Source organism: Alosa sapidissima, chromosome 7 (genome assembly GCF_018492685.1).
Source record: "Alosa sapidissima isolate fAloSap1 chromosome 7, fAloSap1.pri, whole genome shotgun sequence".
Lineage (NCBI taxonomy): Eukaryota > Metazoa > Chordata > Actinopteri > Clupeiformes > Clupeidae > Alosa > Alosa sapidissima.
In genome coordinates, this window is record NC_055963.1 from 24,447,570 (window position 1) to 24,459,999 (window position 12,430).

Genomic DNA, 12,430 nt, shown 5'->3' on the forward strand with positions numbered 1-12,430 from the left:
GCTCTTTCCCTGAATCCCTGAGTTCCCTCTCGTTCCCTCCCAGGACCTCCCTCAAAAAGCCTCAGCTTTTTTTAGTCTCATTTAGCTACTGTGAAGCGTGTTCATTTTAATACTGAAGTTTACTGCATTGTCTTTCTATCATTCCTTTTTATCATTTACTCACTCTTGCCTTTCTCTTATTCCCCCATCTTTCTTTCCCTCTCTCTCTCCCTCTCTCTCTCTCCATCTCTCTCTCTCTCTCTCTCTCTCTCTCTCTCTCTCTCTCTCTGTGTCTCTTCTGATTTATTTCTCCAGGTCCCACAGATCTAAGTATGAAGTCCCTGGCCTCCAACTCCTCCACCTCCTCCAGTTCCAACAGTCATGGTCAAGGAGGGGGCAACGGTGGGGCTTCAGCCCAGCTGAGTGCCCCTGAGGTGACGGCCGTGCGACAGCTCATCGCCGGCTACCGCGAGTCTGCCGCCTTCCTGCTTCGCTCCGCCGACGAGCTCGAGAACCTGATCCTCCAGCAGAACTGAGCCGGGGCGCACCTATACACACTCTCAAACACATACACTATACACGTCGGACCAAACCGAGCCAATTCGTGCCGAACCGAACCACTCCGAACCTGGTGGTGACCTGGTGTCAGCCTGCCTCTCGTCCCACACACACATACACACACACACACACACACACGCTCTGTCTCATTCATTTTTATTTTGCCCGGACGTTTACGTGTGACAGTGACGGAGTCAGTAAAGACGCACAAACACACAGATGCACACGTTCAGCAACAGCGCTCTCTCTCTCTCTCTCTCTCTCTCTTTCTCTATGTATTCCATCTTCGCCATCACCACGATCATTGCAAACCAACTCTTGTTTTCTGGAGAGCGAGGGAAGAGAAAAAAGAAAAGAAAAAACCTCTCTCCAGCCACTAAGAGAAAAGGAAGAGGTGATAGGTGAAGACGAAGAGGAGCCGTTTGGCTTTCACACTCAAAACAAACAGATTTTCCTCTTTTTTTTTAAAAAAAGAAAAAAAAATACTCAGACTGTTCTCGCCACTTCCAGCTCTCTCAGCCCCTCGTTGCTTTGGTTCCCAGCTGGGCTCAGAGGTGGATGTGCAGCTCCTCACTCGTGGACCTATGCATTGCACTCAGCACCGTTATGATAGAAACACAAGCCGACAACCCCCCCTCCACACACACACCGCTCGGTCTTCTGACAATCCCGTGGCATCTCATTGGACCAGACCATCGCCTTGTATGTGTAGCACAGCTGCTGTCCTCCCCACTACCGCGAAATGACACATCTCATAGACAGGGCTGAGATAGCCATCTCAGATCCAGATCCTCGGATGTAAGGGGGACATGGAGGCAGGATGGAAGGCTCAGCAACAAACCTGTAACATCAACAGAAAAACAGATGGTGAGGAGACAGAAAGAGTGAGTTGTAGTGCAGGTTTCAGCGGTCTGTCTTCTGTCATGAGGACTTAATGTAGCTCTAGATTGACTCCATAGCCCTTTAACACGTCATTCCATCCATCGTCATCCTCTAATGATGTTTTGGGTGACGGGTCTTGATTCACACCTCATTCTCAGTTTTTTTTTTTGTATAGTTTATCACTTTTTAATTCATGCATTGAATTTTTCTCTGTTGTTTTCTGGACTCTGCTGCTACCAACCTGAACAGCTGGCACATTCAGACAAGCCTCTTAGCCTACAAATGCCAGAGACATTTACAAAAAAAAAGACCAAGATTAAAAAAAATAAGAAAAGTGCAAAACAGACAGAACAGCTGGTCTTTGCAGAGTCGCAACTGGCTCACTCTCTGTGTCACCACTTCAGGACTTCAGACTTTGAAACTCTGTCTCTTTGGCTGTAAGGATTCCGGTAAGGATTCGAATTGTGACCCCACCCCATGCGGTAACTCACCTTGGTTGCCATCCGTCATTGGACTTGATTGCAGGCATGTAACGCCTCACAGAGAAGCTTCCCAGATGGCGTGTGACTCTAAAGGGGACCCAGCACCTCGCCTGGCCCAGTCAACTGCCTATACAAGGGTTTGCAGTTCAAGTGCCCGGCCCTCTTAGGTTAACTGCTGCCATAAGTCAAACTCTCTCTCTCTCTCTCTCTAACTCTCTCTCTCCCTCTGTCAGTCACACCCAAAATGCCATAACTGATGAAAATGCCGTATTTTTTGCAGATTGTAGCGTAGGCCTGAAGGATTTTCTTAGGTTAACGGATATTACTCCATTAGAGCCTTTTGTATCGTTTAGTACCATTGAAGCCAGAGGAAGGAGACGTCAGATGTGGCAATGCTCCACACCAGGGCTTGCCAATAGTAAGTCTAGATGTAGTTTTGTGTTGATGGGTCACAAGTGCCATGTTCATAACCACCTTCCTTACTGCCTGTATCTCATCAACTGTTCACGGTCACCCACTGCTTAAAGACCCGCTACTTTTTTGCTGTTGCTACAGACATGTTTTTTTTTTCTTGCTGTTGCTACCTTTCAGCACTTCAGTCAGCGCTTGAGCGCAATCGTGTCCTGTAATTTGTCATTGGTCGCAGACCCAACACATAGCACATTTTGCAGAGGGTCCCTTGGCATGACACATTGCACACTATTCTGTTTCTGTGGCAAGAAGCTACGTGTCCCCTATGATGGGGGATTTAAAGATGTGTATACTCTAGGGTATGGGACAGGGAAGGGAAATGGGAATTGTGACAGTGCTTACTAATGAAAGCCATGGTCTTTGACCACTCTGTAACACAAAGTACATTTACAATTTAGCTAATCTAATCAACAGGAACTGACAATGCTATTGAAGTAGAACATGAAGTGCAACACAGATGATAATCAACAGAGATTTAGTGGATGCTGAATTCCTTACACATACACCAAACTCGAAACATGCACACATGCCTACATTTAGCATGGTAGCTGTACCCATAAACACACACACGCACAATTAGTTGGATTGTGACTGACTGTTAATATATAGCTAGGCTGTCCCATTCCAGTTAGTTGGTCAGTTTGGCTGTAAGAGTTTATATGCAAAAGGAGCTATTGGACCAGCTGCAGCAAGTTTAGTGTCATAGTACCTGACACTTCCGCCCAACCATCCCAGACAGAGAACAGTACTCTCATAAACCACTGTGAAACTCAACCCCTCATGAGAGCATTAGTCTCTTATTTCTTAGATGGAAATCGGACAAATCATCCCACAACTACAAATGACTACATCTCCCATGATACATTGCAATGTATAGTCTTGTGTTGCGAAAGCTGCTTCTTCTCTGACCTCATGACTGAGTCACTTTCATTAGCAAAAAAAAAAAAAGAAACAAAGAAAGAATTTTGGGACTAATCAATTAGATGGAGTTAAAAGCGTTTTATTTTAGGTGATGAAAAAAACAAATCACCAGATTACCATTCAGTAGTGCCACAGCACCACGTTACCCAGTGACTTGAGTGAGAGCAGTCCCTGATAAGTATGGTAGCTCATTGCAATGTTGGATCCAGATGAGGTCTTTGTAGACTTCCATTACTATAGTGCTCCTGTAACAGTCTCATTTCTCCTGTTGGTTTGCACATACTCAGACCAAATCACCCGCATTTGAGGAAAAACAACAACAACAACAAAAAAAAATGAAAACAAAGCAAAAGACAATCCTGGAATATGAGTCATTTTATGACAGTTGAAATTCCCAGGTAACAGCTAGATAAATTAGAGGTCTTTCTGAGTCTATGTAAGGTAGTGTGTCGGTGAGGATTTGTAATAGAAGGGGACAAACACAGCATATTTAATGACAGAGGGTGGGGTGGGTTTTTGTTGGCGGAGCACTCATCACTGAATAGACGTATATGTGTATCTTATTTCTAGCTCTATTTTTGTTATCGATGTTTGCCATTGTTATTAATGAGACATTTTGGTTATCTTGTATTTGTTGTGTAAAGTATAAAGTGGTCTTTTCCAAGCTTTTTGTACATCACTGACATATTCATGATTTGCCCTGTATGTTCACAGTCAGCATTCAAGGAGTGAGACTCAATGGCAATCACCCTGGCCACTACTTTATCATACAGTTCAATCTGACCCTACAGCAGAAATGCTCAGATATACAATTAAAAACAGCATTTACTCATTGTTTGGATGGGAAGATGTGATATAAAATTATGTGTTTGCTAATGCAAAACAAATGATTTTTAAATGCCACCACAAGGACAGTATGTCCAGTAGAGTGTAACATGGTTTATTTTGTTTAACAACAAAGTTGTCATTTAAAACAACCTCCTGCTTTGGCGAATTATCACATATAACAGCAAATTTGTATTTTTGCCAGTGTTTCCTCTGCAATGTCTATAGCCAGGGTGATTACCAATGAGCATTTGTGTAGAGAAGGGCACCAAGGGCTTAATCTCTGAAAACTTAAAACCAGGGAAAGTGTTCATTTGGCCACACCATTACACGTCTCTCAATCAGCCTCACGAGGCACATCAATGTTACTGTGTGTGTATGTTTGCTGTGGTGATTCCAATAGAACACTCTCTGGTCCCTGAGTGTCTTCTTTTGAATTGTATTTCATTTCACGTTTTAGTTCAATTGCCAGGGAGATTCACATTTTAAATGACAGATGTAATGTAAACATTTTTTTTTTAAATAGAGGTTAAGCCCTGGGTGTCCGTGAGTTGCATTTCACATCCAAGGTGCAACTCAGAATTTAAAAAGCTTAAAATGAAGAAAGAAAAAAATGTTAAAAACAATTCTTTTTTTAATTGCTGCCTAATGCAGCAGCAGTCGAATATGGTTCTAACCATTGCCTGTGTTATGTTTTGTTTTCTTTTTTGTGGTGCTTTGTATAGTTATTATGATTAATTATTATTATTATTGTTAATGTTATTATTTTGTTTGTTTCTACTTCTGTACCTTCTAGGAACAGCAGACCTATGCTCAGTTTCTCTTTGTATACCAATGTGAAGCTTTGTATTTTTTCCTTCTGGTTTTTGACTCAGTGAAAGTGTGATGTTTACATGTACAGATTTTAAACTGATTTTTCCTCCACTCCATACCCCCCACCTCCCTTTCGCTACCTTCCTCTCTCTCACCCAGCCCAGATAACTAATCAGACTCCAATCCCATGCTTTAAAAGGAAACGGGGCTTCTTTTTAGATGCAGAGAAGTCACGTCCATGTTTATTTGAACTGCAGTTGAGGTCCTTGCACTCTATATAGTCAGTAATATTTTTGCACAAAGAAAAAGCACGGCTGTGCTCAATGCTTTTCATGACAAAAGGTATACGTCTCTTCTAAAACCTCTTACGACCTTCTGAACCATCTGTAATCCATCACCTTGTGATGGAGGCTGTCACTACGGTCGAGTATGTCAACAGTCAACCACACCGACAAGCCTGGCCATTTTTGGGAATGTGGTGAAAGTGTATGGCTTTAACCCAGGAGACCTGAGTGTAGGGCGCACAGGGATGGTCGCCATCTGCCTTTACCACACGCTGTTTCTGAAGTGCTGTAACAAACAAACAAACCCAAAACCAACTCCCGTAGATGTTTTACCTCCTCAACCTTAAGGAGAAATGAAAATCACCCTACTTCTAGCGCCTTATGTTGTAATTCTCACAGCGAGATATAGCATTTAGGGTACAACTAAAGGCTTTGCAGACCAGGGGAGGGGGGTAAAGGACAGAAATCACACCTGGAGCCTGTGCAAGGGCCTTTTACATTAGACTCAGCGATTTCTGGCTTCCAACCTTGGGATGATGGCTTCAGACTGGGGGACCAGAGAGGGAAGGAGCTTCACATGGTGTCAAAGTGCTCTATTCATACCTCTGCCCAACAATGCAAACAAGACACTTGTTAAAGACGATTAAGCTAAGGTGGCCATCCAAGATTTAAAACAAAAAAAAGTTTGTAGTTTTGACAATTCTTTCAGTATAGTGTTTGGCATATTGTGGACTTTTTGTGTGTTTTTGGGATTCTGATGTTTAATGGAAACGCCTTCAAAGGATCATTGTCTCTCTCTTTCTGCATGTCAGACCAAAGCTTTTTCCTGGGTTTGTAGATGCCGTGGCAGAGGCATGTTCCGGGGTGCGCTTTGACCTCTTGTAAAAGCTCCTTAGTGATGTAAAAGCCATTTCCCTCCCTCGGATAGTCTTAACAGGGGAACACAAGAACCTCAGGAAATGTTGAATCTCTGAGTTTGTTTTATATCGAGGCACATTTGTCTTGACTTAACAGTCCACGTTCTCTCTCGGATTCCATGTCATTTGTATTGGATTTACTATTGTTCCTTTTTTATATTTATTATTGTGATTTAAAAGTGAAACATTTTTTTCCAGTACTTGTGGCTGAATATTTTAATTCTTTAGAAAAGTGTTGATAAATATAAATATATATAAATATAAATATATGTGATGCGAAAATGGCGGGAAGATTCATGTCTGTTTGTTCCATGTAAAGAAGAAGAAAAAAAAAAACAAAAAGAGGCTGAAAAATGGTCTGCCTCCTACATATCACTTTAAATGAGAGACTCCTACCCTTTCTGAGGTGACACTTTGACTTTTCAGTGTGATGTCGACGCTACAGTAAACTTGTTGGTTTCCCAACAGCCGCAGCATTGCTAGGTTCTTTCCTTGTGAGGTGTCTGTCACAAAGCTGAGTAAATGAATAAAACAGTGCCCTGAGATATCCAATGGAAACATGCTTGCGCCTGTGTTTTTTCTGCGTGTGTGTGTGTGTTTGGGGGTTGATTTTTGGAGTGCACAAAGCCTTTGTCTATCATCTCACGTCACATAAAGCTACAGTATATTTATGATGATATACATTATTTAGGCCTAGTTTCTGCTTGTTAAATATACTGTAATTATACACCTAGACATAATATATTAAGTTATAATAATAATAATAATAATAAAGCTTTATTTGTATAGCACCTTTCATACACAGAATGCAGCTCAAAGTGCTTTACATTTGAAGCATGTAACACAATAATAGTCAGTCAGTCATTATCAATCACTTTTCTTTGCTGTTTATGTTATACTCAGCAACATATCAAAAATATAGAAAATGACGTCATAAGACTGGCAGCCTTAACCCTCTTACCCCCCACAAGCACGCCATATGGCAACTGTGGCAAGGAAAAACTCCCATATTCCAGGAAGAAACCTTGAGCAGAACCTGACTTAATAGGGGGAGCCCATCTGCTTCTGGCTGGCTGCGCCCTCCAATAGTAGCAGATGTAGAATAATCTGAAAATGTAGTCTACAGGATAAGATGAGTTAACTAAAAGCTTTCCTGTACAGGTATGTTTTCAGATCTTTTTTAAAAATATTTACTGAACTCGCCTGCTTGATGTACAGAGGCAGGGTGTTCCATAGTTTGGGGGCATAATAGATAAACGCAGCTTCTCCACTTTGTTTGTGGAGCACTTTGGGTACGATTAAAAGATTAGAATTGGATGATCTAAGTTTCCTTTGTGGTTGATAAGATATTAAAAGCTCAGAGATATATGAAGGTGCTATGCCATTCAGAGCTTTGTAAGTAATTAACATAACCTTAAAATCAATTCTATAGGAAATAGGGAGCCAGTGCAGTTCAGCCAACACAGGGGTGATGTGTTCTCTCTTCTTAGTCTTAGTTAAAAGTCTAGCCGCAGAGTTCTGTATGAGTGCCAATTTCTTTAGATGTTTTTTGGGAAGACCAGTGAAAAGTGCATTGCAGTAGTCTAACCTGCTAGTGATAAAGGCGTGAATTAGTTTTTCTGCATCTTGTTGAGTTAAAAAGGGCCGCACTTTGGCAATGTTTCTCAAGTGGAAATAGGCTGTCTGAGTAACTTTACTGATATGGGGCTTAAAACTTAACTCTGCATCTAAGATGACACCGAGGCTTGTTACTTTTGGTTTGACCTGGTGTGCCAAGTTCCCCAGATTACTAAGAATAATATCTCGCTTTAGTTTTGGTCCAACCAGAAGTACCTCTGTTTTGTCATCATTTAGTTTCAAAAAGTTTTTGCTCATCCACTGATTAATGGAGGTTAGGCATGCAGTGAGGGAGCAAAGGCCATCTGGGTTAGTTGGCTCCACAGAAAGATACAATTGGGTATCATCTGCGTAGCTGTGGAAGTTTACATTATGCTGACTTATGACGTTTCCCAATGGAAGCATATATAGAGAAAATAGCAGGGGACCAAGGCAGCTCCCCTGGGCCACACCAAAAGGCAAGTCATGTTTTTCAGATACATGATCTCCTAGACTGATATAAAAATCTCTGCCAGTAATGTAGGTTTGAAACCAGTTTAGAGCATTATCAGAGAGACCCACCCACTTCGCAAGGCGGTGAATTAGGATACTATGATCAATGGTGTCAAATGCCGCACTCAAATCCAGAAGAATAAGGATTGAGACTTTGTTTGAGTCGGTAGCTAGTCTGAGATCATTGACTATCTTTACTAGAGCCGTTTCTGTGCTGTGATTTGATCTAAAACCTGATTGGAATTTTTCAAGGATACTGTTTTCGTTGAGGAAGGTATTTAACTGATTACAAACAACTTTTTCAAGTACTTTGCTCAAAAACGATAGATTTGATATAGGCCTGTAGTTGCTCAGATTGGTATGGTCAAGATTTGACTTTTTAAGTAAAGGTTTCACAACAGCGGTTTTAAAAGCAGTTGGAAATATACCTGTTTCTAATGAGGTATTTATTACCTTGAGAAAAAAGGGAGCTAAGCCATCATATACTTTTTTGAGGAATGTAGTAGGGATTGGATCTAAAACACATGTTGAGGAGCCGGTTTGAGTTATAATTTTACCAAGCTCAGATTGAGTAATAGTGCTAAAGGACCTTAATTTTGGGGGGCTGTTTTTGGGTGTACTATCAAACATATTACTTATGTTACCAATAGCCTCCCTTATAGAAATGACTTTGTTTTTGAAGAAGTCTGCAAATTCTTCGCATCTTAGAGAGGATGCCTGACTGAGTGTATCAAAAGGTGTTTGATGCAATAGCCTATCAATGGTAGAGAACAACACCCTAGAGTTTCCACTGTTTTCAGCAATTACCTTAGAGAAGTGGTTCCTCCTCTCATTCCGAATAGCTCTATTATAATTTGCAATTTTTTCTTTTAGAATGGCACGGTGAACCTGTAACTTAGTTTTTCTCCATGTTCTCTCAGCTTTCCTACATGATCTTTTTAGATCATGGATATTTTCGTTCATCCAAGGTGTCAGTTTGCTACAGGGCCTTTTTTTAGTCTTTAAGGGTGCCACTCTGTCAAGCAGAGCGCCTAATTCACGATTAAGAGCCTCTACCATTTGATCAATGGGATGATGTAAAATATCTAAATTTATGGAGTCTATAAGAGCTATGAACTGCTGTTCTGCTCTAATGTCCAAGAGTCGCGATTTGATTGCAATTTCGGGATGAATTTTTGGAGTATGTAGTACAATATTAAAAGATACACAATGATGATCAGACATATTTATATCATTTACTGATAAGTCTGTGACTTCTATCCCTCTGGAAATGACTAGATCGAGGGTGTTGCCAAGGTTGTGGGTGGGTCCTGTAACATGCTGCTTTAGCTCTAAACTGTCCAACACATTAAGGAACTTACTGGCTTTAGCATCAGTTGTCTTATTGACATGAATATTGAAGTCGCCATTTACAATTATCCGATCATAGCTAGTGATGATGAGCGACATAAGTTCAGAAAACTGGTCGAGAAAGCCAGTCCATAGTTTAGGAGGGCGGTATAAGGTTAATAGAAGTACAGCTGGGTCAGCCTTCAGAGTGAGGGCAATATACTCAAAGGAAGCGAATTCGCCAAAGTTGACTCGTGTGCAACTATATTTGTTTGAGAGAATGGAGGCAATTCCACCACCTCGTTTGCCTTGTCTAATTGAGTGGAAGAAATTATAATTTGGGGGACAAGTCTCAACGAGAACAGCTTCGCTGTCTGAAGTCAGCCAGGTTTCAACAAGAAACAGAAAATCCAATTTTTTTTCACTAATAAAATCATTGATTGCAAAGGTTTTGGTAGTAAGTGCACCTATATTTAGTAAACCCATGTTAGCTGAAAATGCCTCTGGCTTTTGAGGAATATGCTGAGGTATGGAAAGAATATTTGTTAGGTTTCTGGTTTTAAATTTGTCTTTTCTTTTTACTATACGTTGGGTAGAAATCAACGTTGGAATAGAACTATAAGCATAAGTCATGCTATTGCATGACACAGCTTGATCTATGGTAGTAGTATTGTATGTTACCCTGCAGAAAACATTCTCAGACTCATCCACATGTATAATGCCATTCGAATCAATACCTGGGGGGCGTGAATCTGTAATATTTTCTACAGAATGTCAATGTCTCAGTGTGGACGCTATGTTGTCAGAGAGTAGCCTGGCTCCATGTTGGTTTGGGTGGAGACCATCACGCTTCAGCATACTGGGCCTCTCCCAGAACAAGCCCCAGTTGTTGACATAGGGGATGCTTAGGGAAGCGCAGTAGCGTTTGAGCCAGGTGTGGAGATCGAACAGTCTGGACCATCTCTCAGCACCTTTTCTGTAGGTAGGGAGAGGCCCAGAGATGACAAAGCGTTTTTCTGTGCCCATCAGAGTGGTGATGAGAGTTTTGTAGTTTTCCTGCAGTGCTACTGACTGCTTATCTCTGATGTCGTTCGTGCCCACGTGTACGATGATGTTGTTGACCTTGGTGTGGCGGGCCAGGATGCTTGGGAGTTTCTGCTGGATGTCAAGGACCTTGGCACCAGGGAAGCAGTAGACCTTGGAGGGACCGCTACATGATGGGGGAATGCAGAGGTCTCTAACCATGGAACTGCCGATGACCAGGGTGGAGGTTGATGAGGTCCGGGGAGGAGGGGGTCGGGGGGGCGCCGACTTTGAGGAGGGACCAGGATGGTTGTCTCGGGGCTGGAGGGGCTCCTCATCCTCGGTCAGAGTGGCATAGCGATTTTCCAGTCGTATAGGTTGGGCTGGGCCTGAGTGCCGTCCGGACCGTCTGCCGTGCTTGTGATGCTTGCTTCTACGCCATGGCTCAGGCTGGTGTGGAGTGGAGCTGGCCAGCAGAGCAGGCTTGGTTCTCAGCAGAGGCCGGGGAGAGGCAACAGGGACAGAAGTTGCATTAGTGCATGGCATGGTTAAAGTATTGGAGGACAGAGTGAAATCAGGGCATCTGGCATTTGTGTGTGTAAGAGAGGTAACGTTACTTACGGAGAGAATGGTGTCGAGGAACTGTTCATCCTTCTCAATCTGATGGAGGGTCGCTATTCTGGCTTCGAGTTCCACTATCTTTTCGCTGAGAAGGACGCATGAGTCGCAGCCTGGTGCACAGCTGAGGGGAGGCATCGTGTCGCGGCGAGGGCTCGCCGGTGTCAACTGTTTTTTAAACGTTTGTTTGCTAGTTGGCTAGCAACAGCGATATCGTGCAGTTCCTTGATAACTCGAACACAGGTAGCGGGTAAGTAATCTGAGAAGATCTCACTTTTATATTGAGTCACTAGTTTTGAGAGACGTTAGAAGGAATTTGATGCTTTCTTCTTCCAGATATCGTTTCCTTGGCCCGGTATTATTTGCAGCCCTTGATACTGGCTTAACGTTTAACGTTAACGTTTGACAGAAAAGTTTGGCGATCAAGGTTATAGAGTCCGATAATCCAAAGCCTCGAGCAACAACAGTTTATGCAAGAGTTTGTTCACGAGATATAATCGGTAGCCAGTAAATCCGTAGAAAGTAGATGGTAACAAGGAGATTTAAGATGATTTTGGGAAATTAGCTAATTCAGAGTCTACCCCAGAGTTGATGCATATCCTTCTCGTCTCTGGGCATGCAGCAACTCAGTATGACGCACTCACTGTTAAGACATTTGGATTTAATAAGATTTATTAAGCATTTTATGGGTGCAAACACCACTTTAGTTCATGTTCATTATAGGGGGTTGATTTTGTTTATTTAAGAGAATCAAAGGTGACAAAAACACTAATATTTTATATCTCAAACAACCATTTGTAGTATATGAATCTTCTGTATTTGTACTCTATCACCACAAATCCAGCTGGGTGTGAAATATAGGGTCATTATCAGTAGGCCTATATTATTGTTTCAGTGCAATTATCTGGTTTAAGTGGACACCATTCTTGGAACGAAATGTGCTGTAGTAAAGATAGTAGGCTTACTGCTTTAGTGGCTTCATCTGTTGATGCAAAGTTTTTTTCACACAGATGTGATCTCAATTTCGTCATGTGTAGGCCTAGCCTAATATTCAGTTATTATGACCGCTGCGGTGGTCAAATAGGTTTAGTCAGTTTTTTTTCTTCCTGATTTTTTAATTGTTTTTTTTTTCCAGTGAACTTCCGTCAACGATTCCCGGGACACTGAAATTTGGTGCCCATGTACAGTAGTCCCACAAGGATAACACAGAACCAATGTT

The 12,430-nt window shown here is 42.0% G+C and overlaps 1 protein-coding gene across 2 annotated transcripts in view; it reads left to right on the forward strand.

Moving 5' to 3' along the window:
* nol4la (nucleolar protein 4-like a) overlaps positions 1-6,690 on the forward strand; it is a 48,409-nt gene extending 41,719 nt beyond the window's left edge. For both annotated transcript variants that reach the window (XM_042098609.1, XM_042098610.1), the window contains exon 11: positions 295-6,690. In XM_042098609.1, the coding sequence (XP_041954543.1) occupies positions 295-515 (221 nt within the window). In that variant the 3' untranslated portion in view covers positions 516-6,690. The remainder of the gene's footprint in view (positions 1-294) is intronic.
* The last annotated feature ends 5,740 nt before the right edge of the window (positions 6,691-12,430 follow it).